This window comes from Melitaea cinxia, chromosome 27, assembly GCF_905220565.1.
Source record: "Melitaea cinxia chromosome 27, ilMelCinx1.1, whole genome shotgun sequence".
Taxonomy (NCBI): Eukaryota; Metazoa; Arthropoda; class Insecta; order Lepidoptera; family Nymphalidae; genus Melitaea; species Melitaea cinxia.
Genome location: NC_059420.1, coordinates 8120157 through 8147822, shown reverse-complemented (window position 1 = coordinate 8147822; position 27666 = coordinate 8120157). Strand labels below are relative to the sequence as shown.

At 34.3% G+C, this 27666-nt stretch overlaps 1 protein-coding gene across 1 annotated transcript; it reads left to right on the top strand.

Moving 5' to 3' along the window:
• Positions 1-588: 588 nt before the first annotated feature.
• LOC123666945 (RNA-binding protein Musashi homolog 2) lies at positions 589-19258 on the top strand. The gene is made up of 4 exons (XM_045600958.1): positions 589-668; positions 5992-6140; positions 14227-14411; positions 18560-19258. The coding sequence occupies exons 1-4, from the start codon at positions 589-591 to the stop codon at positions 19256-19258; spliced, it is 1113 nt and encodes a 370-aa protein (XP_045456914.1).
• Positions 19259-27666: the final 8408 nt, after the last annotated feature.

Here is a 27666-nt window from a genome sequence, read left to right as displayed (position 1 = left end):
ACGTAATACCTACAGTATATATTTTTACACGATTATATGAGAAAAAATTAATCCATTCAACAAAAACTAAGTCATTAATAAAATAACGTACGAACAAGACACAAAGACATTAAAAATATTGTTTGGTAAAATACTTCATCAAGTAGATTGTATATTGACCGTCAATATTGTACTATTTACGTATAATAAAAAAACTTTAAAAAAAATTAACCAAAATTAGTTTCCTACGAGAGTCCATACTACGTCCTAGGCTTTGGGTCCTAAGCTTAGGTATACGAGAACATTTAATAAGATAAATAATTTTTTATTTATTCTTTATTCACCAAATTAATATTAATTTTTTAATTGATTAAAAATCACTAAGTTTTTATATTGAATAATATTATTAAATAGTCTGTATAGAAAATTTAGTACGTTTAATTTGCGATGCCTGAAATAAATAACTTAAAATATAAAAGAAATCCTCAAAAACATCCTGTTGTCAGCCATTTTAGATTTACGTTATATCAATGTTGACAACATCAACGCTAGTAACAGAAACCGAACATTTATAAAAAAAAAAAATTATTCACGAATTCCACCCCAAAGATGGCTGTGGCGCCGACGGATGCAGCTAAAGATGGCGTACGCATGCGCACTACGCCGCTCGATACATGCACCCTCTGGCAGTAAGCCATTAAAATCACTATCCCTATTTAAATATAATAGTATAATGCATGTATTATCACTTGCACATAAAGCTAGCACTAACACTAGGCACTGTTACACTCGTCGACCCAAACGGCAACAAAAACCTGTGAACAGAGAGAGCACGACACGGAAATATTCAAAGAAATGTGTTAGTAAATGTAAGAAAATGTTTTTTCGTTGTTTGATTTCGTTGGTAGTGCAACGTCTCAGCCGGCTTGTCCCGGCGCAGCAGTAGCTTGCAAGTACTGCTGTGACAGGACAATATGGTCGAGACGCGCGAGCCAGTGTCTACGGGCGTCGAGTAGCGTGTGAGGCAGCGCGTGAGGCAGCGTGGCCGAACACCGCGCCCCGCCGCCACGCGCACGCGCCAACACCCCAACCCCTCAACCCCCCAACCCCTCCGACCGCTGACCGACCTCCCCTTCTCCCCTCTTCCACGCCCTCAATGAACGCCACCCTCAATCAACTATCGATTTTCCACTACAAAAAAATATATATTAATTCATTATATCCATGTATTCACAACACTATCACACTTACCCTTGATTAATATTTGAATAATGTTAAACGTTTTATGGTCGTCTGAGAATTAGGTTATAGGTCATCGACCCCGACGTTTCGCCGCGCACGTATCGCGGAATATTCGTGCTGTTGTCATGAGTTTTCTTCGAGTGGATCCCAGAGCGTATACCATTTCAAGTGAAGAGTAATTCACACTACAATCCAGCTGTAAAAGCTACTAACTCACTTCACATTAAAACTCAAAAAAAAAAACAACCCCGGTACAGTTTTAAATTTCACATGGCAACATTTAATTGTTGAAATTAAAGACTTAATCATATACGAAAGAACTTAATAATTCTTTTTAATAATTTCGCGGTAAGTTTTCGCTAAATAGAGCATTTTAACAGTTATATTGGAACAAAGGCGCGGAAATACGGAACAATTAATTTTGTACCGCTTTCCTGTAAAGCTTTTGATACAACTCGCGTCGGGTTTTAATAAAAGAACTACCGAGCTAGCACATCAACTCAATTTTTAACCGACTTCAAAAAAGGAGGGGGTTAATCAATTCGAACGTGTAATATATTTTTAATTTATGTTAGGGGATAACTTCGTCGTTTATGAACCGATTTTGATGATTCTTTTTTTATTGGAAAGCAGATATCCCAAGCGTGGCACCGTGATAAGGAAACCAGGACCTGATGATGGGACCCCAGAGAAATCGAAGGAAACCCTCGAAAACTCGGTTGTATTACTTGTCGATGTAATTGAAGTCGGTTTTTGTCGTTTGCGAGCAAACACAATTATTTATTGTATTAGGTTTATTTTAAACAGTTGTAGAAAACGGTCTGACTAATGAAAGTGTGTTAAATTGGTGAAAACACACCAAATTACGAAAATATAATTAAATCACCATTTAATACTCATAATGCTACCGTGTTTAGATTCTGACTGGAAACGAATATTGTTACATTAGTTCTTCTTTTTATGACAACTACAAACTATTTCTTCAAGCAGTCATTATACAAACTATAGTGGTCGCCCAAAGGTCGAAATTCAACCATAATTAAAAATTTAAATTATAGAAAACCAAAAAATAATGAAAATATAGAACCTTTTTTTTAATTTTTCTATTTGACTACAGACTTTGACAATCAACAAAAGAGTATAATATGCGTGTGTGTGTCAAATATATGGTAGTGTGTGTATTGTTTTTTTTTTTTTTATTGATTTAATATATTTTACGCATAATTAAAAAAAAATATATTAGCATTCTGCACTCCTTCTGTACATAAACTATAAGTGTGCGAAATTTCATACTCCTCCGTCCGTGCAATTTCCGTAAAAAGGGTTACAAAGTTTTTGCTTCACGTATTAATATTATAATTATAAGTAGTCTTCGATAAATTAATAAGGATTTACGTAAAGCTATAAGAAGAATCGGAAAGAAACTGGTCAGTTACTCTTTGAAAAAAAACTGTCCATCGCTTATTCGACATTTAATTATTGTGGAAACATTTAAATAAAATTTAAGTTTCAAGTAGTTAAGAAGAAGAAGAAATATACGTTATTGTGCATATTACAAGCTAACATACATCCATCTTTAAGAATAAACCTTTCAAAATAATACTATGCACAAAGGCGGTCTTATCGCTAGTTAAGCGATTTCTTTCAGACAACCTTGGGGTAGAGGAGATTTAGGAGTTTCGCTTACTTATAATATCTACATACATCGTACTTAGAGTTTTTTAAAGTTTTTATTTTTACGTAAATAAAAATTTGCTTAAGACTGAAAACAAAGTTGAATTTCCAATTCTTAGATTAAAAGCTTGCTCAACCAGACGCGACCATAAATAAAGTACATAATCAGAAAGTCAAAACTTTACCTACATCTTCAAGCTTAAATTATTTGAACGATATTTTTCAGAAACTTATATTCAACATTCTAATATAATTCATTTCTTTCAAAACAAGACTAATGTACTTAAAAACTTAACTGTAAAATTATTAAAAACTAGCTATGCCCGCGACTTCGTCCGCGTGTAATTGAACAAAAAGTTTAATTTTCACTTCGCAGAGTTATAAAATAAATAAATTTCTAAAATAAAAGTAACTTAAGTTACCTTATTACATCAGCTATCTGCCAACGAAATCCCGCGAAAATCGGTCCAGCTGTTCCAGAGATTAGCCGGAACAAATAAACGGTCAGACAGACAGACAAAAATTGTAAAAAATATTATTTTGACATATGTACCGTTAATACATCCATCTGAGGGCAAGCCATCTTGATATATATGAGATTTTGGAACTATTTTAAAATTAGGGTCTGATTCACCGTTTGCGGTGAGAATAAATTTATTATATCATTGGTTTCCGTTTACCATTATTTGACGAATGACTTGGGCATGTAACTATTAGTAAAGGTGTATAAATTAAAAAAGATTTTTCTTTCTTTTTTCTTTTAAGTATAAAGCTCAATCCTTTTATATTTTATTTTTCTATTTGCAAATATGAATCTTAAATTGTAGTTTATTAATTGTGTTGTAGGCCTTAATGGCCTATTTTACCTGATGCTTTTAAAGTCTATTCGTAATTTACGTGATAAACTTTACCGGTAAAATAGCACGTAAATAGCGATTTTTTTCTTTTCTTTCCCTATTTCTTTATATTCTTTCCAAAATGATCTTAAAATGAATACAGAGTAAGATAATGACAGCTGATTAATGATTTTAGGACGGGTTGTCGTCGATTTCACCTCTGACCGATTTCATTGTAAGAAGTCGTGTCCAATTCTTCACTAAAGACGCAATGCTACACTTTCATTTCTAATTTTTTACTGGTTACCGAATTATAAGATTTGTTCAACGTTGAATTGGTTTATTTGTAATTATATAATTGAAATTTATTGTATAATGAAATTTCTCTATTTGGAAATTTGACCTCATAATTTTATGCACCTTGCTATTTTATTCTTTTATATTACAAGAGAAAACTTTTTATTAGTTTTCTGTTTTTAAATACCAATTAGAAGTAAGATAAATGGATAAATCCACTTACCTCTAGTGAAAAAAAAGTAACAGATATATTACCTCTTCAGAAAGACAATAACAATTAATGCATGAATAATCTAGAAAATGCGGAAAAGTTTAGGTTAAACGCTATTTCCTTTTAATATTAAACTTACATACCTTTCCCGATTTTCTATTTAAGCTACAAGAATCGTGAAAACGAAAGATCCCTACATTACTTTCTGAAAAGATAAATTGTGCGCATCCGCTCTGATTTATAGTCAGAAAAGGAATTCTCAAAGAAAACATCTTAACCGCGCGGACATCTATCAAGCAAGTTTCTGATGGGAGATTAGCGGACCTAAGTATTATTCGCTTTGCTTTGCGAATTTATCATATAAATCCTACGAAATTAAATAGCAGGTGCAGTTTTTTTAACACAATTTGTTTCAAAAGTTCTCTTAACATTTATAATTACCTAATTACTTATGAAAAAAAAAATAACGAAAGATTAAAACGTCTCAAGTTACTGACTGTAAATCTTAGTCAAACCACATATTGTTGTTAATCTGCAATTCTGAAAGAAAATGATGTCCAATACCTCAAGACAAACGCGCGTAGGTACTAGGAGCCCATAGCGACAAGATAGTTCTTTCCATACCGTGCAAAACCGAGAGGGTGTTAAAAACAAGGAGGGTTCATTTAGTAGATAAAGAGGTCATACGTTCCTAAAGACGAATCCTTCACGCGGGAAAGAGATAGCAACAGCCCAATCCACCCGGTAAAGATGAAATGCGCAACGGAGGAGGGTAATTTCAGTGGAGCAGCTGGACTACACCGGAATAAGTTTATTTTCAATATAATAATGACGGTTCCCGCTAGCGCTGTATTTTTATTACATGAGCTTTTGAACGGAAGATCATTTTCTTCTTTCACTTTACTAATGATATACCTACAATTGAATATATTCAAAGAGTACCTAAACAAAAGAGTTTCTATAACAAAGAGTTGGAAATTTTAAAACTTTTTAACTTGTCTGTCTATTAGTACGGAATATGAAATTCATTTTTAGATAAAACGTACATTTTTATGTTTGTTTGGAGAATATATTGGAAGCGAACTTTCATATAGTTAAACAATATGAGAATCGCTTTCATGTTTCAAAAGCTATAATAAATATCAGTCCAATTTTTGTATAAACTGATGCAAATTGTGACTTTCATTCGTGACTTTTAACTTTTTAGAATTGACTGACAGAATTGTGTTAAATTATAAAAATACTTTGATGTACTTCGTTTGTGCTAGAAAATATTTATTCAATTCGAACTTCAAATAATACATTTATATGATAACGGCGTTCACGCATTTACGTACAAAATTAGGACTTATTGTCTTAGCGTTGACACTTGACAGTTTTGACAGAAGTCGAACAAAACAAGACATTTTAAAATTTTAATGGCAACGGAAAAGTTTTAATTTGTTTCACGAGTCTCAATTTTCATTTGAAAAATGTTTGCTATTGTCAAAATGTGAATATATTTATAAATACTATCAATTCTTTTGATTTTTTAATTCTTTACTCAAACAATTTTACTTTATCTTAAACAATTTTTTTTATACTGGCCATTAAAAAAAAAAACAAATAAGTGCTGGTGAGTTGGTCATAAAAAAAAAAAGAAAACGATTCCCGCGATTTACAAATCGCTGATAAGTCGTCCGTGTCGATTACGTAAAGTTAATAGTTTAGTTAGTTTGTGTGGTTTAGTGGTAAGATGATGGTGTATTCCAGCGGTGCGTTGGGAGGCCTGGAGGTGGTAGACGGTGCGCTGGTAGGCGGCGAGCTGGCTGCTCATGTGTTGAGCGCGCAAGCGGCGGCCCACGCTGCGGCGACCGCTGCCCATCAACAACAACAACAACAGATTGCAGTTCAACAAATAAGTAAGTACAACAATTTATACAACAGGAGGTAATTTTCAAAATGGTTGATTCCAAATCCAAAATATGTCAATAAAATTTTTCAGTTACATCTATTGATTTAAAATAGTTTTAACTGAATTTATTTTCAAAATTTTAATTTTTTTCTACATAGCTCTTCAGTTACTTCTACTGGAAATTGGAATTAATTTCATTGCCTTTAAACCAATTCTATTTTGATGTAAATTCATAAATATAATTTTAAGTTAGTTTATTTCAAAATGTATATTAATATAAACAAGGGTAAGGCTTTAGATTAAGAACCGTAAAATTATCTAAGCTCAAAAGTTGACCCTTTATCGGCATAATTTCGTTACAAAAAAAAAAAAAAAACCCCAACCTATCTAACTTCAAAATGATGGTTCTTAATCTAAAGCCTAGCCTTACCAAGTTAACTTAAATATTGTAACAAGGTGGAACTGTGGAATATTTGATTAGTCTTGTTTTGATAATTGCCTCCTCAATTATTCTGAATGTTTACATTGTTGAACTATTTTACATTGATTAGAATTTATGGTACAATTTTTTTTTTTTTTTACTAAAAGGATATATTTAGTATATATTAAATAACTAATTAGGGAACTTTGAATTGTTCTTAGTACACTTCAGTTTTAATTTACTTAGTCACCATTGATTGCAGCTAAAGGTAGTTATTTATTTGTTGCTTTTACCTAATAAGAATATAAAGCTTTGTAATAATTATTATTATATCAATTTTTGTTCATTTCAAATAGGAATCCTATTGGAACATCTCTTTTTTATACTCACCTTATGGGATATTTTATTTACAAGATGTAATTCATATTATTATACCTCATTCATTATTTAATTTATATCACTGAATAGCTATAACTCCTATAGTCCTTTTACTTATTGATTGAATCTGTAACATCCCTCTGTACCTGCTACCTACCGTCTTATTGGAGAAAAAGACCAATACACAGCAATGGATTTTAGTTATTTAAATTTATTTAATTCTTCCTAATATTCTTTTATCAAAGTACTTTCAAAGTAATTTCAGTATATATTCGTATAATACAGCAGGAATTTCCTGCTCAAAATATGGAGCAGCCCGACTGGGGTAGTACCTCGACCTTACAGAAGATCACAGCTAAATAATACTGTTTTCAAGCAGTATTGTGTTCCTGTTGGTGAGTAAGGTGATCAGAGCTCCTGGGGGGATTGGGGATTGGGTCGGTAACGCGCTTGCGATGCTTATGGTGTTGCAGGCGTCTATAAGCTACGGTAATCGCTTACCATCAGGTGAGCCGTACGCTTGTTTGCCGACCTAGTGACATAAAAAAGTTAAAAATTAGTTCAGAATAAGAACCTTCAACTCGCTCAGTGAATGATATAATATATATTATTTTTATTCATAAAATCTGATTATGTTATGAGTAACACTGAGTCTTCCAGACAGATTATCGGAGAGACTTGTTGTGGGAATGACTTGCAAGTTAAATTTTACATTTTATAGTATTGTTATATTTCTTAATTAGCAATCATCAAAATTGTAACATGAGTGTTTAAAACATAAATTAAGTGCTAGGTAATTTATATAGTGTTTACTTAGCTGCCGCCAAACAGATAAGGATCAGATAAGGTGTAAATCTAACTGAGGTAGGGCTCGGCGTGTAATTTCCTGCTAAAAATATGTAGCAGCCCGACTGGGGTAGTACCTCGATGTTACAGAAGATCACAGCTAAATACTACATGCAATAATCGAGCAGTGTTGTGTTCCTATTGGTGAGTAAGGTGACCAGAGCTCCGGGGGAATTGGGGATAGAGTCGGCAATATGCTTGGGATGCTTCTGATGTTGGCGGTATTCATAAACTATGGTATCCCATAAGCTTGTTTGGCACCGTTGTAATAAAAAAAATGTTATGTTAGATCTATAATATTTTCATAGATTCAAGGATTAGCGTATTTTAATTAATGTTTTAGCTTCACAATGTTACTAAAGAATGACAAGTATTTCTACTACTTTTACCATTCTTTGTGTTATTGTATTATTGTGTGGTTCCGTGGCGGGCCATTGTTGTGGAGTTCTTTTGAGATTTATAATGTAACACTCGGCGTTATTCACTATTATTATACTTAAAGGATAAATTTTAGAATTGTTAAGCGTCTGTTTCAAGTTACTGATAAATTATCAGGCACTTAAGTTCCTGATAGGTTATTAGAGAAAAATAGACACTTTATCAGTAGTAAGTAAAGAAGGCCTGTTTCGTCTCAACTATAGTTTATCTTACACGTAAGTTACGGATAGGCTTCATTAGCAGCATCAGGTAAAACGGGTCGTTTGAGAAATGTTCACAAAACAAATCCACTTTCTTTGCTAGATCGATTACTTTTAAATTATTAAAAAATGGTTATTAGAATTTATTTTATATTTTTTGTATAAATGCCCAAGTTACTAAATCTTTATCTATACACATAAATAAAATTGGAGTGTCTGTTTGTAATATTAAAATAACCGCTTTTTACTAAAAGCATATAATACACTCGCGTGCAACTGAATCGACTCAAGCCGTATATTGGTATAAAAGTTCGATTTTTAGAAAAATGGCTTATCCGATTTTCTTGTTCTTTTTTTGTTTGAAAGCCTAATCTTTTCTCTTAAAAAATGCTATCCTAATGAGAAAAATCGGTTGAGTATTTATTGATAAAATTTAATTTGACAGAAATGCATAAAAAATGAAGAAAAATGAAAACAACAACATAATGAATAAAAAAATTATTTTTGATAGAAGTAAAGAAAATTAAAATTTTCAATACTTTGTATTGCCTCCCCTAGCTTTTATAACGGCTTGCATGCGATTTTTCATTGATTTTATCACTTTTTTGATAAAATCTTGAGGTATCGTATTCCATTCTTCCTCTAGCGTATTTTTGAGCTCGACGATGCTTGATGGAGCCGTATCTCTAGCTCGCACCTCCGTTTGAGCTCATCCCATAAATGCTCAATGCAATTCAGATCAGGACTGAGGGCTGGCCACATCATCGTCTCAATATGCACCTGTTAAAGAAACTGGCGAGTAACACTTGCTGTATGACACCGAGCATTATCATGCATCAATAGAAAATCTTCTCCTATGTACCCTGCATAAGGTACAACATGATCAAGAGGAATGTTTTCCACGTACTTTTGAGCTGTTAGACCACCACTCCGACCACCACCAGGCACGAAAACAAGCTCGGTCTTCCCTTCATATGATATTCCAGCCCACATCGTGACTGAACCACCGCCATATGATACTGTTTCAGTGAAACAGCATTGCGAGAACTGTTCCCCTGGACGCCTGTATACTCGGTCTCTTCTGTCATTGCCATGGAGACACATTCTGCTCTCATCAGTGAACAGGATGGAGCTCCATTGCTCAATAGTCCAATTGAGGTGTTCACGAGCAAATTAAAGTCTGGCTTGACGGTGACCTGCGGTCAGTTTCGGGCCTCTGGCTGGCCGTTTAGGAGTTAAATTGGATTTCTTCAGCTGTCTTCTAATTGGCCACTGACTGACAGCCACTCTTCGAACCCTTCTGAGCTCCTGTTGCACATCAACGTCCGTGAGATAACGATTTCTCAACGAAGTTGAGACAATGAAGCGGTCGTCCGTCTCAGATGTGCTCCGGTGTCTATTGGTTTGTGGTCTCCGAACGAAGCCACCGGTCTCTTGAAACTTTCTGTATACTCATGAAACAGCTGATTGGCTCATGTTAAGTTTACGAGCGACTTGCCTTTGATTATGGCCCGCTTGCAACAAATCTACAATTTAGACCGCTGCTTCTGAGGTAGTGTCCATTGGATCGCGATTAAAATACTGGGAGCTTATGGAGATGTGTACCTGTCAAAGTCTGACGAGTGATTGATAAGAAATATGGGTCACGTGAGCTCTTATACATGATTTAGTCTCGCAACTCATGGGTACCGCAACGGGTAATTTCTGTAACGCTCATGTTTGACCGTATTTATTTAGAAAGTTTTTTCATTGTTTATTTGAAAATGGATATATTTATGAAAAAAAATATATGTCTTTGGAATAAAAAAAACTTTTACAAAAATCGGATAAGCCATTTTCCGAAAAATCAAACTTATATACCAATATACGGCTTGAGTCGATTCAGTTGCACGCGAGTGTATATACTTTTTAATAAATCTATACAAAAATAACATTTTTTTTTTACAATTTTTGTCTGTCCGTCTGTCTGTTCCGGCTAATCTGTGAAACAGCTGGACTGATTTTGACGGGACTTTCACCGGCAGATAGCTGATATAATAAGGAGTAGCTTAGGCTACTTTTATTTTAGAAATACATTAATTTATAACTCTGCGAACTGAACAATGACTTTTTTTGTTAAATTCCACGCGGACAAAGTCGCGGGCAGAACTGGTCTATAATAAAAATCTCAATTTTGTTGTAGTTTGTTTTTGAAAATGTAGACAATTTTGTGGCATTTTTACCTAAATTGTGTATCATCTTATGGCGAAATTAAATAAATAAATAAAAACTTCACACTCAACGCCCCCCCCCCCCCCACCCCTGTAGGATTTTCTCCTGTGTCGGGGGTCCGGAAACACACAATACACAAGCTCAAACGCCCAGACCACGACAAACATCTATCACCCATGGCTTGATATCTGTCGTGAGCGGGGATCTAACCCGCGACCGCCAGCGCAACAGTCATTAATTAAAAAAGTGGTTATTTTAATATTACAAACAGACACACCCATTTTATTTATTTGTATAGATTTGAAGAAGGAGTCTTTTAGGTTAAAACCTTTGCCAAGCAGATGTTACAGGGCATGAGCGTACGCAGAATTTTGTAAAGCTGTAGCAAAAAACTGTAAAGCTCTAAGTAATAGATTTTTTTCCAATTTTCATTCACTTTCACTATCTGCACTAATTTTAATAATAGTTTTGCGGAGGTTTCGGTTAAATCTACCAAAAATTTCATTATTAAAATCTAAATTATCAATTGTATAGTCAGGGCTGGGTAAATACCCCACCTTGCCCTTTTTTTTTATATCATTAGGTCGGCAAACAAGCGTACGGCTCACCTGATGGTAAGTGATTACCGTAGCTTATAGACACCTGCAACACCAGAAGCATCGCAAGCGCGTTACCGACCCAATCCCCAATCCCCCCAGGAGCTCTGGTCACCTTACCAACAGGAACACAATACTGCTTGAAAACAGTATTATTTTGCTGTGCCAGGAGCTCTGGTCACCTTACTCACCACCAGGAACACAATACTGCTTGAAAACAGTATTATTTTGCTGTGATCTTCTGTAAGGTCGAGGTACTACCCCAGTCGGGCTGCTCCATATTTTGAGCAGGAAATTCCTGCTATGCCCTACCTCAGTTAAACGTTAACTACCTCAGTTGCCCTATCGTGGGTCCGCCCATGTTACAGGATGAATCAAACAATCGTGTATTATTTTAATACTAGCGACCCGCCCCGGCTTTGCTCGGTTGCAAAAACTATCAGTATTCCTTCCTCTGGAATCACTATTTACTAAAGAAAACCGCATCAGAATCAGTTGCGTAATTAAAAAAATCTGTGTATACAGACAGCGGGAAGCGACTTTCTTTTATACCATGTAATGATAAGAAAAAACAAACAGTTTAATTTTTCATACTATGAGAGAGAGGATTCAATTTAGAACTAAAAGGATAACCGTACGTGACCGCCTTAACTCATCTCGAGACCAATGTGAAACCGAGCAAGATGAAGAGTACTCTTCACATTGTGTAGCGACTCTTTATACAAGATATTACTAATTTTGTACTAAAACACAGTTTATATATTATTTTTGAAAGACGTAACGGCGGAGTTTGCCGATTCTCGTCTGTAGAATCTACATTCCGTATCGGTGCTAGCTTCACTTCTAAAAATAATAATCACTTTAAAATTTTCATTTTTAAAATGATAGTTCGAAAGTGCTTTTGAAACCTATTGGAATAAAGTTATTTTTGAGTGATTGATGGTGAAATTTTATTGTATATAGTTTCACAAGCCTTAATTTACGAAAAGAAAAGCCTATAGCTTTCCTTAGTAAAAGGGCTTATCCCACACAAAAAGAACTTTTCAATTCGAACCAGTACTACCTGAGATAATCGCTTTTAAACAAACAAATATATACATATATATCTCACGGTCAGTTTTGGACTCGCCATCAAATTAGAGATAATTGTGTTTGCAGGCAAACGAAGAAAAACCGACTTCAATTATATCGACAAGTAAAACAACGGAGGTAGACAAAAAAATAGTCAAGTAAATACGCATTATCATAGATTACTCAAAAAGTTGTAATCAGATCTCGATGAAATTTAAGTGTGACCACATGAGAAACATCGGCTTTCCATTAAATTAAAAATCATTAAAATCGGTACACCCAGTAAAAAGTTATGCGGATTGTCGAGAGTTTCCCTCGATTTCTCTGGGATCCCATCATCAGATCCTGGTTTCCTTATCATGGTACCAAACTAGAGATATCTCCTTTCTAACAAAAAAAGAATTATCAAAATCGCTTCATAAACGACGGAGTTATCCCTGAACATACATTAAAATATATATATATATATATATATACGGTCGAATTGAGTAACCTCCTCCTTTTTTTGAAGTCGGTTAAAAATAACCTTCAGTTCGTTATTTGAAGCATGCAGTGTTGAGAAAAATACGCCTCAACGTTTTGAAAATAAAAAAAGGGCATGGGCACTTAAGAGCCCATGGATATTAAAAAACAAAACTATTCACCTTTATAACAATGAATCACCGAAATTAATGTACGATCATAACTTTCTAATGACTACACGAAATTGTATAATCCGTTTTTTTTTTCTATTCGTTATTGTCATCACAAGGTTTGCATAAAAAAAATAACGGGAATATGTGGACGAAAAAAAAACATGGCGGTACACATATATCTCCGATTCAGTTAGTATATAATATGTTTGTAAAATATATTTATACAAATGAAAATAACAAGTTTCATATCTCGTGGTTATTTCTGGGCAGAGACATAGGATCCTCATCGGTCTGAAACTTTTTGAGCTTTTTTTTTATGTCACTAGGTCGGCAAACAAGCGTACGGCTCACCTGATGGTAAGCGATTACCGTAGCTTATAGACGCCTGCAACACCAGAAGCATCGCAAGCGCGTTACCGACCCAATCCCCAATCCCCCCAGGAGCTCTGGTCACCTTACCAACAGGAACACAATACTGCTTGAAAACAGTATTATTTTGCTGTGATCTTCTGTAAGGTCGAGGTACTACCCCAGTCGGGCTGCTCCATATTTTGAGCAGGAAATTCCTGCTGTGCCCTACCTCAGTTAAAAGCTTATTGCGTTTTTCATTGATTTATTTATTCGACTCAGCCTGTAACATCCCGTTGCTGGGCATAGACCTCTTTCTTCAAGTAGGAGAAGGGTCAGAGCTTAATCCACAACACTGCTCCACTGCGCGTGCTCCATTTGGTTACTAGTCAATTTTACCCTTGTTAATGGCAACTGCACCGTTCGTATAAGTTTAGCGTAATACTTTAGCCTTCAAATCTTAATAAATACACTTTCGGAAGCAAAAAATTTGAGTTATTTTGACATATGTGCGTACAGACAAACAGAAAATGGAAAAATATTAAACATGTACATTTCCTCCGCAAAGTCATTAACGCTGAAACAACGCCTATAAAAAGTTAAAACCTATACACACTAACAAACTCTTTAACCCGAAAAAAAAGAGGAGGTTCTTAATTCGACTGTATTATTTTTGTGTGTTAACCTCTTAACTTTTTACTGAGTGTACCTATAGATAGACGATTCGATTTGATTTTTATTTTTATTAAGATAGCTGGCGTTTTTCGTGTGATCCATTTAAATTTTATCGAGATCTGACGATTAGTTTTTGAGTTAGCGCTGATTTTAATTAATATTTTCGACTACCCACATTGTATTACTAATCGATATAAATTGAAATCCTTTGTTTTTTCTACTAATAAACAATTATTAGATAGATACCATTATAATACCATAATTGTCCCATCAGAAACATCGCCATCATCGGGTCGCTCGACCCCAGTGGCTACGACCGCCGGCACCACTTCGCCATCGCCAAGCAAACTCTTCGTGGGCGGTCTCAGCTGGCAGACGAGCTCGGAAAAACTTAGGGAGTACTTCGCCATGTTCGGTCCCGTAACCGACGTTCTCATCATGAAGGATCCAGTCACACAGGTAAGGGTTTAGGCTGAATTTTGTACGGTAGTAGAAAACACCAATTTGATGATTCGTAAGTCTCTTTAAAGAGATGGACTACAAAATTCTTGATTTATAACTAAAATGAGATGTATACCATAAGTACACCATTAACCATGGCGTTAGCACTACTGGCGAAATATAAGGAACTCATGACCAACATAAAATATGGTGAAATTACGTTTTACTTATAAATCATAACACTAACAACAAAAACACAGTGAACAAAAAAGTTCAAATACTTCGAAAAAATGCATATCTGCTATTGCAAATGTATGAATAATGGTCAATTAGAATTCGATCACTGATGTGGGATAGTTATTAGTTTTGACAGTTATTGGTTTAGTATGTAAATACTGCTTACACTACTGTACAAATAAAATGTACTATACATACATACATACACAAACAGTATGACGACATAACGAAATCATTTATTTATCGGGTTGCCAAAACTGTCAAAACTAACCAATATGGAGTCTGTGATTGACTTTTGATAAATTCTGGTAAACTTGTAATATCAGACATCAACCCTTACAATAATATGTACAGATAACTAATATTACAAAAAACTTTAAATAAAATGGAGTTGCTAGGGGTGTGAATTTCACAATCTAAATGACTTGGATTAAGAGTTTGCTTTGGAAAAGCTATATATACCTGTCAGATGGATGAGGTAATTGATGACCCTATTCTGCCGTGCTTAGGTAAAAAGCAGGAACCGTTTTTCAATGCTTTTCTAATATTTAAACCTTTTTTTTAATCTATATTAATATTATAATACCATATTTATTAGTTCAAACAAATACAAAACGTTGAATTAATTTTCTCAAATTACGATGTTTATACGTTATGCCTTTTACCTAAGGGGCCATTCATAAATTACGTCACACATTAAAGGGGGTTAGATGATCGACGAAATGTGACGTAGTGTGACAAAGGGTAGGGAGGGGTCAAAAAATTTGTGACATCACATTTCCACATACAACAAAACACAATAAATAAACTTGAATTGAAAATTGTAATTTAAATACAAATAATAATAAATTCAAAGCGAATGTGTAAAATTGCAAAACGTGTGACGTCACACTAGGCGGGGGGGGGGGGCTCATAAATGTGACCAGCTGTGACAAGGTGTGACGTAATTTATAGATGATTTATGGCAGTGTTGGTCATAAAGTTTTGAATCGTCAATATTATTGAATATAAAGATACAAAACAGTAAAGTTGCTAAATTAATACATTTAAAACAAAAGAGTTTCTTGCAGACCCTTTTTGGTAGTCTGCATTTTGTCCCTTTTATAACTTCATTTTGAAGACATTACAGACATGTTAAGTTATTCAGAGGTGCTTGTAGTATGCCTTGACTGTACACACGTACATACATATATACATATTGTGAGATTGACTGAGGCTGTAACCCTCAAAGTGATTTCATAATTTTATTCAGACTGATTCTGATGTTATATTTACAAATAATTTTAATAACGAATATGCCTTAAAACTTTCGAAATCGTCAAGATCACTTAACTTAGCACCATGTTCAGTTTTCAATATTATTAAACACTAAAAGTATAATTATAAATTGTACTTAAATATAGTCAATATGACATATTTACTATTGTGTAATGGTTTAAATGAAATGTTTTTTTTTGGACAGTAATATTATTTATGTGTACTGTAATATAATTATTTTATATTGAAATGGATTATGAAAATAAGTTTTTACATATAAACAAAATAAGTTAGGAAAAAGTACTTTTAACAAAATATTATTTAGTACTTTGATTTTCTATGCTTACAATGGTATAAAGCTTAGGATAATTATTTATGAATGAATTATTAAAAATATCGCTATACACAAACATGTTAATAACAAAAAAAAAATTAATACAATCAATTCTATTTTATTTAAGTACTAGCTTTTAACCGCGGCTTCGCTGGCATTAATTTTTTTTTTTGATAAAAAGTTTAAGTAGTTTTCGCGTGAAAGCGTAACAAGCAAGATAATTAAATTTAGTTAGCAGTCTAGCTTATATGGAATATAAAAAATCAGCTTAAAACAAAATATTTTGATCTTGATTTAAATTAGTTGATATGAGGGTACTTATAAATTTAAAAAAATGTATAATTTAGTTTCATTTTATCTTATTTGATTTTCATCAAATTTCTTAATCAATTTTACATTATAATTATATTAAACCACATATAAAACACACCATTTATAAGTTATTATATACAAAAAATCAGTCTAGTAAACTTTTTTAAATAATAAACCCAAGACTTAGGCAGGTATGCAATGCTTTCTGCCAACTAACGGGCTAGTCGAAATTATTTTTGATGAATTGATTCAGCCTATAACATCCCACTGTTGGGTAGGTATAGGCCTCTTTTTCTCAATGTACGAGAAGGATTGAAGCTTAATCCGCCACGCTATGATATTTAAAATAATATTATTAAGGGACTATATAGAAAAATACATGTAGTATAATAAACTTGTGAAAACTATTTAGTAATAATAAAATTATTCAAAGCTTTATACCTTATAATTATAAACAAATATAAACAAGATACATCCTACCAAAGATAATGATATAATTTCTCAGACAGCGTAGACTCTCAAGCGGAACTAAGAATGGTCAGTGTCAGCGCCTACGGCGGTTAGGTCTAGACATAGGACGGATTGGTTTTTTATGTACCATAAACAAAATGTTTTTTTTTCAAGTTTTTTTTTATCAGATAAATATCAGATAAAGGTGTATACATTTTCAGTCTTAGTTATCTTTAAGGAGTTCAAATTGCATGATTTTTCTTTAAAGTTAATAATATAGATTTTCTGAATATTTACACTTCGTTTACAAATAAAAATATATGAATTTTCCAGAAAACAATCTGCAGTGTTCTTCATTATGATCATCTATATTAAATGGTACCATTTTATGTGTGAGAAAAGTTATTTATTTATAAGTATATTATTTATTTACAATGATTCCTAATTATTTTTTATTTTGTTTTTTTGGTTTTAAGGTAATTGTATCTTTCGTATCTTTTGTATTCAAATTAAATTATAAATTTTGTTTATGGTACTGTAGACGAGTAAACTAGTTGGGCTATGGTTGAAATGATGTATATAGGTACACTAAAACATATTTAAATATGATAAAAGCATGCTAGACTCACTAACATTATAGATATTGTTAGGCATAGACTAAAATTTTCCGACTCTTGACCTATCTTTGTAAGATTTGAAAACTGTGTAGAATCCCATTTCGGAGGTTGGTGTTGCCATGTAAGACTTTTTTTTAATTAACATCAGTCATCTTACGAATAGATTTTTGTCTACTATTTTTTTTTTAATTTGTTGTTTTTTCTCCTTAAGTTTTTTTTCTATTGTTCTAAATCCGAAATTGTCTCAGTTTGATTTCGAATTCGATTTTTTTTTCTTCATAAATTTGCATGCAGCAACACTGACTATTTATATTTTTATAACAGTTAAAAGTACATATCACTCATTAGATAAATAGCTAAATTTGCCGGTTGTATATTATAAAGAATTTAGTAAAAAATGTATTTTTAGTATAGCAACACTGGGGTTAACATTGATTTTTATTAAACTAGTAGTAATCTCACGAGGGTGATTGCTCGGTAGGATTCTTAGAACAATTGTGCTAGCATAGTAACTTGATAATAATTCACGTGTTTGGGTTGTCATACGAGAAAAAAAAATACCATAAGGTATGGTAGAGTTATTTTTGTGAGTTAAGAAATATGTATATCCTTATAATAGTTTTTTGATAACAAAGTATTTCATACGCCCACTAGTAAGAATAGAATATAAAGAAACGCATGATCGTAATATTTGATCCCGTATATTATCCTGAATTTTGAGTCAGACTTAACAAGTAATGTAGGTTTTGTAGGTATCTGTTAATACTAGAACCTCTTAACAGTATATTTTGATTTTCCCTTGTGCCGATGTCATGCAAAGACTGTAAAATATTGTAAGACGTTTAATAAGTGTAACTTTTTTCTTTCATATTAATATTGTTGAATGATTTTTGCGTGACATCGACATTGTTCCTACGATGACTCTACAGTACGTAATACTGAGCTCCTGCCGCGCGCAGCGTTCGCGCGGCTTCGGCTTCATCACGTTCCAGGAGGCGTCCTCCGTGGACAAGGTGCTCGCAGTGCCTGTTCACACGCTGGATGGGAAGCGAATCGACCCCAAGCACGCCACCCCCAAGTCGGCCCCCAAGCCTGCCAAGACCAAGAAGATATTCGTCGGCGGCGTCGGCCAGGACACCTCAGCCGACGAGGTCCGCGCCTACTTCTCGCAGTTCGGCCTCGTCGAGGATGCAGTAATGCTGATGGATCAGCAGACGAAGCGCCACCGTGGCTTCGGCTTCGTAACCTTCCACTCGGAGGAGGCAGTCGAGCGCGTGTGCGATATCCACTTCCATACGATCAAAAATAAGAAGGTAGAGTGTAAGCGCGCTCAGCCTAAGGAAGCGGTTGCGGCCGCGCCGCTGGCGCTTGGGAAGCGACTTGTTCTGCGGCCCGGGCGTGGGCTGGTATACGGTGGCGTGGGCGGTGTGGGCGTGGGCGGTGTGGGCGTGGGTGGAGTGGGTGTGGGAGGCGTGGGCGCGCACTATCGCTACGCGCCCTACGCGCTGCCCGCTGGTGGAGCCCTAGTTCCACCTGCCCCCGCCCCCGCACCCGCCCTACCGCAGTTTGGCGCTGCCTACTCGCTGGCCGGCGTCGACATGTCCTCGTTCCAGGGCGTCGACTGGGGCGCCATGTACGGCGTCCCCATGTACATATAGGCGCCCGCCTCAGACAGTTCCTACGCTTCGTCTGTGAGCCCGGACCCGAAGCGAAGATGCGCATTTTTTGGTTAAAGTTAAATATAAGGCGAAGATCTCAGATAATTTAGTTTCAAATTCGAGGAGATACTGATTTTTTTTTTACTTTTAATATTTCGTCTCGGATTCTGTAAGCGGTATAGATAGTGCACGATCGTTGGCAATACGACAGCTGGTAATAATTTGTGCTCGGCGAGGAAAGTCCGCGTGAATCTCATTGCAGCTATGTTTGTATCGCGTCGGAGGCGCCGGTGACGTGCGTCTGTGCGAGGCGACGACTACCCTCGTACTTAGACATCGGATCAGTATTAGATTTTCGTGCCATTTGTGAGAATTGTGCCAAAACGACGTACCGACTATCGAGCTTCCGTTCCCTCGGGCGGTTTTCGATGATCATTTTTTTCGAGTTTTTCGGCTGTATTTAAAAGGTTTAATTTTCTGAACGTCGCGAAGACGTCGCTGACGTCGCGTACGTCAGTGCGTCGCACGTCACGGCGCCGGCGGCAGCTCACTCATACATATCTAACTAGTAAAGCAATCATTACATGGCATTGTATGTATTTTTTAAGTAGTTTACACCCCCGGTTGCAGTGGTTTTTGATGAGCTTCCATTTATATATATTTCATTTCGACTGTTTTGTAACATTAAATTCAAATATTTATTTTTAACATTATATAACATAGTAAAAGCAGTATTATTTAGACTTCTAAGCAGTTGAAGTATCGAAAAACCTCTCAAAAACTACGTAAGTAATATTCAAAGACTTTTTTAGATTATTTTCTTGCCAAAACTATGTGATACAACAAACATTTCGAAAAGATTCGATTGATACACATGTACCCATTTTATTTGACAACAATGCCTTAAGAGGTTCCTGTAAAGCCTTTCCTTGCCTACTTAACCATAATATTAGGCTGTAGACTTCCTACTGCTGGGCAGAGGTATTTCCTCCTGTGACGAAGTTGGAGCTCAATACGCTAATCTTTTATTGCTGGCTGGTGGATGTCAGTGGCAATTATATATAAAATATATGTATAGTATATTTAGTATGTATTATCAATTATCACTACTTAGCATTAGGCTATGTTACATACTTATTTAGATTTTTAAAAACTACCCTCACAAAACATGACAATTCATTACTAACATATGACTTAATGACTTTGATAATCATCATTAGCCATAATGAATTATCGGAAAATGTGAAATAACCTATTTCCAATTTACCAACCAACCATTTTCGAGGAAAAAGAGAGAAAAGTTAATATCATTCCATAATCTGTCAACTACAGTTCATAATTCAGACTTAAGAAATATAACAAACATAATATGCACTATAAGACAGAAATATACATTACTTGAACCGAAAAACAAAGCTTAAAACTGAGAGGCTTCGCAAGCATACATCAAAACCACTGCAATTTACGGCGAGGCCACTAAATATCTATTAAGTACAAGTAATAATGGTTCTTATGTTGTTATTACGAAGGTCGAAGGTAGCTTGTCTTGATAGATTGCGAATTACCATCGGATGCACGTTTTGGGCGTTGTTGCTCTTTAATTACAACGACGTAGTACTCTAAATATTTGTACAGGTATTACAAGCAAGAATCGATTAATATATCTAATTTATATCAACAATTTTAATTAAAAAAAAATTCTTGCAAAATCTTCTGGTATAATATTTTTCTGGCAGCTATCAGGCTCAAAACGTGCATAAATGGCTTAGTGGCGCCGTTCGGGTTATTTTAGCGTACGTTAATTAGTTTAGCAGTTATAAGGGAATGCGAACTAACACCCAGATTGTATCGTGACAATAAGCTAAGTATTAAGCCGCTGTAGTGGCCGCTTGTCTATGCCTGGACGTAAAATTAAAAAACAAAGTATTGTCTACGGTTTACCGTATTGTGATTCACTGAAAAAGTTTGTCCCACGTCGGGCGCCACTTTTATAAATGCACTATATATAGTCTACGAATAAAGGCTTTCGGTATTACTAGGTAGGTATTCTCTTTTGTCTGAAAGTAGGCGCAGGAAAAGTGACCCAGATTGTCGTTGCAGCGATATTGATGCGCTTTTCATCCTAATATGCCGTACTTTAACTCGAGAAAAAAAATTGTCTATGATTTTAAAAAAAACATGTCCCACATTTGGCGCCAAGTTATACTTCATTTTTATTTGTGTCTAATAAGATTATAAGCATATCCCAGTGATTTTATAATTAAATAAGAGTATAGTTATTTATGTGTTTCGTATTTATACAGTTTTGTCCATTTTGTTCATTGTGAAAAAGTACTTAATTTTCGAATCAACGTAGGTTAGGAATTTGTAAAAGCAATACTCGAATCTTAAACACACTGTGATTAGAAAAAGTATTATATTAATTATTAATAAAAAAAGACGATTGATGGTTGTGTTTGTGCAATTCCTAGTTTTTAAGTCTAAATTTTCTAGGACTTGGTCCTAACAGTATTGTATGGGCGCGTACTTAATGGTGAACGCTTTGTCGCATTTGTATCTCGAACATTCTCGAATTTGAAAAAAAAAATTAGCAGATAATAAATCGAAAGCAATAATAATCTTAGTTTTTTATAGACATTTTAAAAAATACATACAGCAAAGGATGAGATACAGATGGGGCGTGTACTTAATAACTTGGTGGTACCAGGCAAAGACAAGCGGCAAAGTAGAGCTATGCATGCGGTAGCTTAGTCGACCACATTCCCTTGCCGGTCGACTCACTAGAAATTTTGGCTTGTAGAATTATTTTTTAATATTTTAGTTTTATGATAACACATAAGTGTTTTAGTGGGAAGCATGGGTCTGATAATTATTAATTAAGTTGACGTATTTCGTATATTTAATAGGAATCTCAGATATATGTAGATATTCATTATGTTTATTTATTTATTATTATTTTTTTTTATATTCTACAAGTCAAAATTTCCCTAATGCTATTTCACATGTATACACATCCCTTATTATTATAGCAGTATTCTTTATATTATAAGTAGGCTAGAACCTTCTGAGATTGCTTGCGATTGCTGCGTTTTGGGTGTCTGAGGAAAAAAACTTACCGTCAAATATTGACGTTTAATTTTTACAATTGACCGTTGTGATTTTTTCCCTCTGATTATATTTAATAAGTTAGTATTTGACACTCGAAGATGTAGTGACCGCTTCGCCAGTTAACACCTTTTGTATATTAGCATTTTTTTCCTAAAATTCTCAGTATTAGAATGTTGATATAACATGTATTGTGATGTTTTATTAGTAACCCTACGGCGGGCGGCCGCTCGGTATCTTGCCAAGTATTGACGGCGGCGGACCCGCTTTTAGAGATATGTACTTAATTTTTTTTTATATTCATATGTATATTTAACGAAGTTTGGACACCTAGCCGTGTCTGAACTTCAAACGCTAACAAATATTTATATTTTTTTTTCTTTAAAACACTTGTATTATTAGTTTGGTAACCGGACAGCGGGTGAGATGATAGTGTCGCTCGCTGGCCGTTAGAAGTAGTTTTGTATTTAGCGATCTTAGTGTTTTTTCCCGTACATAACTTGTATGTTATGAAGCACTTAGATACCCAATGTGTCATTACATGAATAATATTAGAACAAAGTGTGTTTTATTTCATAGTACCGAGGGAAGGTTTGTGCTGGGTTATTACTACACGGAATCCTTAGTTTTAGTTTGCACGTTGAGTTTTACCTTTTGTTTTTTTTTTATCGTAGAGTTGAGTATTTTTCTCTTTTAATATTATGATATCTCAATTCGGGCGCCAGAACTTCGGAGCGGGGTATCCTGGTCACGGCGATGGTAAGTCGGCTTGGATGAAACTCGTTCGAGGCATGAACTCATCGAATAAGTAGCAAAGCGTCTTGTGACTAACATAATCTCAATTTCCGAAACCCTAAGGCATGGTTGGCATGATATATACATACGTTAATAGACATTTATCTTCCAAATTCACTGTCAATTCTTTCAACAGGCGTTTGCCACACGTTGGTTGTGAAACGTGCTATTACGATATTTTTCTTAAAGCCAAATCTTAAATTGGACTTGAGAGAAATATTAGGACCTAGACACGTAGTGTAGACGTTGTAGTGACGCTTCGCTTGTGAACTACAGTCTTCCTGATTTGCCAAAAACAGGCCAAAGTTTGCATTTTTTGCTCAAATTAAATAAATTTCGATAATTAAATAAAATGGTTTGCAGCCTTAATGAACGGAAATGTTTTGTAGATACTGTGATTGAAGCAGTTTTATGGTTATGACAAAATGGCGGGTTGCCGCGACAGAAACCTGGCTGAGTATAATGTTGTTTCGCTACTAATGCCCGATAACGCCAGAGTAGTTTAAGGATAAGACAATAATATGGGAGACGTTGCCAACTAAGACGCTATATTCTAATTTAATCGCCATAAACGAAAAATTACATTCCTGTCTAGTCATTTTAATAAGTTTGTTTTATAAGATTCGAAAGTTGTTGGTTATTTAAAGGGTACCCACTAAAAATCTAATCTTGCTCAACTTATCTTGCCTAGTTGTAGTCTGTTCTATTTCATCAACGAAGCTTCGTAGTAGTCATGTGCCATACACCATACATGCCATAGCACAGCGGCGGTCACGTTACGATAGTGATGTACCACAATGCTTCATGCGACTCCAGGTTTACTGGACCAATGTAAACAGAAGTAAAAATATATTCTTAATTAATAATAAGGTTATAATATATACATGGATTAATATACAACTTTTGGATTGGTATAATATAAAGTATGTTATGAAAAAAAAAAAATAATAAAATTATGTTGTGTGTTTTAAATGTACGGCAGATGCTAGAGTAGTGACGTAGTGTAGTGATTTTGAAAATTTACATAATATAATATTTAAACATAAGTAACTAATCGAAAGCAATAACATTATAATTATATTAATACAGCACGCGCGCGCTGCGGCTATATGACACGTGATTGTACGATGAAGTATCTACACCAGTTAAAGACATTGCACCTATTTGAAATGCTCGAACCGAAATGGCGGACACGGCAGCGCGCGCTATACATGTTAGATTATTATTATACACACATGCATACAAAATATTACAATATTTTTGTATAATAGGATTGGTGTAATCAGTAGCGAGTTGGTATTTGTATTTTAAAGTTAATAATCGTGATAATTATTCGAACACTTGTTGATAAGTGAAATATGTGATTTAATATGTTTAAAAAAAATGTAGAGCGTGGGATACGCCGCTTGGGGCGTGCGGCCATGTTGTCGCTATGACGCGCGCGCACTGTGGTAATACCGAACGAAAACCCCAAAACAGAAACACCTTAGACAAGGTTTTCTATTTTTTAAGCATTTTTATTACCTACAATGCGCGTCGACCCACAAAACATGGCGGCACATATATACTTCAAATTATGCTAAATTATTGTTTTTTACATCGTAAATAAGTACGACGCGATTTTCATTAAGTTATTTGATCGTTGCGATGATTTGAGTTTTTGACTTGATAAACAACTAAATGTGCTTGATAGATAATTATATTCTAAGATCAAGACATATTTTATCGTGATGTTTCTTGATCATCAGCACATGCAGTATACAATAGCATCGCAACTATCAAAAAAACTTACATTTGGACCCTATATAGAGGCTGTATTTACATTCCTTTTATGTATATTATTATTATTATTTGGTTGATTGCATTTTACGGTAGTGTCTTAAAAAAATAGTTTTACCATAGACAACGTAGATATGGGCTGATTTTTTTTATATCCACAAAATGCTAATAGGCAAACATTGTGCAATATATTATATTCGATTTTTTTTAAATTGTATAATCTGTTAAGGATGCCCGTAGTTTGGGATGACTTGGGGTTTGTAGATGAGAGTAGTTTTCATTTTATTTTTTTTATATATACATGAGTTTTATTTCCAGACCATAGACAATTTTATGTTTTAACTATCAATTACTTTAGAGAAAACTTGATATCAGTGTGCTACCACTTTAAAAGTATCTAAGCATCTATAATAAAGTTGTCTATGCTCGGAAACCACATAATTGATATTAGCTTCGTTTGCAGATTAATTAAGTAACTGAATGTTATGTAACAGATATCAGATAATATCCATATATGTAGATCCGTATGTATTTTGATCCTGCGTCTTTTTTGTCTGGAAAGCGTTCGTTTACGACGTCGCTATCAAAAAAGGCGTAATAGTATATAGACAACGGGTCGTTTAGATGTCCATAGCTAGACGCAGTAGAATGCGTCAACCGGCCGCGCGCCTCCTTCAACGCCTTTGAATATCTCTGGTTCATCTTCACTTAGTCGAATATTAGAAATAAATGGTAATAAAAAACACAGCTGATCTTTCATTTATCGCTTTTTCGTACCCTACATTAATATTAGTTTCAAATATTATTACGATTCGATTGTAGATTAGTTGGAGCTTCAGGTCCCATGTTGGGCGCCAGTTTTTTAATTTTTTTATTTATTAGTTAGACAACGAACCCCAGTTTTTTGGTAGACACTAGTTTATCAATGGATAGTTTGGATATTTTTCTACATTTGGATATAGATGCATGAAACGAAGTTAAACGAAGCAGTTTTAGCGGTGAAGTGTGCATGAGTGGGTGTCTTCGAAAGCAAGAGAACACGGCATCGAGAAGAATCGAAGAATCCATTAATTTAATTTTAGTTGTGAGACAATACTGACGTTTTTTTTTTTATTGTTTTTCTATTATCGATATAAAACCTCATTTTTAATGATTTTCTTCAAATATTTTGGAGATTTACATCGAATGGTAATCTGTATCAGTATTGTCTTTCATAATACCACTGCTGTTGCTTAGTTTTTATTTTTGGAATCCTTTATAGTAAAGTGCATCCCAGTATATAGTTAGTAGTATAGACGAAAGTTGATTTTTGGGTGCTGGGTTTAAAAGAAAGTCATAAAGAACGTAGTTGAATGGTTTAGTATTTCATTTGTAAAATAAAATATTGTGATGATATACAAAGTAATTCGAGATATAGCGCTTGTAAAGAATTTATTTTTCAAATCTCGTAGACGATCTTAGAGTAGAGTAGATTGAAAAGAAAAAAAAGCATATCATCCGTTAAACATAAAGACACAATCGCATTGTGCCTTAAGATTAGGTTTTCATTTTGTTATGATTTCGATGAAAATGCTAGAATCGTTATAGAATTTAGTATACGGACCAATATTAGTTCGGAAAGGAGACAATATTTTTTGTACGTTTTTTATTTTTACCCGTTGAATAAATGAACTTGATAGTTCGCATCGGTAGCGCTAGTTGACTAACGTTTTAACGAAATTATAGATCTTCTGTAGGAGTACAAAGTATGAAATAAGTGTTTTTTTTGTAAAACTTTGTAAACGTTTCATGTCTTCCTCGACACATGATAGACTGATATTTAGTCTGGACTTGTTTTATTATATATCCCTTTCGCTGGGATGCACTAGATTTCGTTCATCACAATCTGTGAAGGCACTTTCTTAGAATAGAATTTATCGAAGTATTTTTTATCTATGGTTGACTTTACATGTCAAAAAATAGTCAAAAAAGTGCTTTTTCAAAAGAGAATATGGTATGTTCTTTTAAAGTAGAGTAAAATGTGTTCAGTAGATATACCCTGTTGAACAATGAAAGCAGTGCCTCTGTGTGACAATACCATTATATTCACACTAATTTTCAAACGCAGTACATAATTTTGATTGTTTTTACAAAATGTCAATACAGTGTGAGAGTAAAAAGTTTAATTTTAAAACGCTTGTTATATTATATAGTCTAGTCAAGAAATTGTTATTCGAAAATTATTTTTTTGGTAAACTTAGTTTAGTTTGTTTTGCGCGATTCCTTTAAAATTACTTAACATAATATCTTTAATGGACTCGCGATATAATTATGATGACATCTTTAGTTAGTTTTGTAAATATAATAGATATAAGATTGTTATTTAAATTATTGTGTGTATTTTAATGTACCTTCGTAGGGTTTAGAAATAATCTTTCACTTATTTCGTCGTGAAATTTTTTGAAATAGTGATCTATGAGTAGACTCCTCAGCGGATTAAAAAGCGCTTGTTAACGAGCACGATACTATCAAGATACGAATGTCTTATAACTTGTCAATATACTAATTATAATAAACAACATTTTGTCATGACGGCCAATTCGCCATATATATTATTTTGTGGCAACAAATGAGAAATCACATACCACACGAAAGCATATATTTACTGTGATAATTGGATTACTTCAAAATCGTGTTTTGACAGAATTTCACTACGATTAATTCGTAAATGAGTTTGTGACTTAATGCTT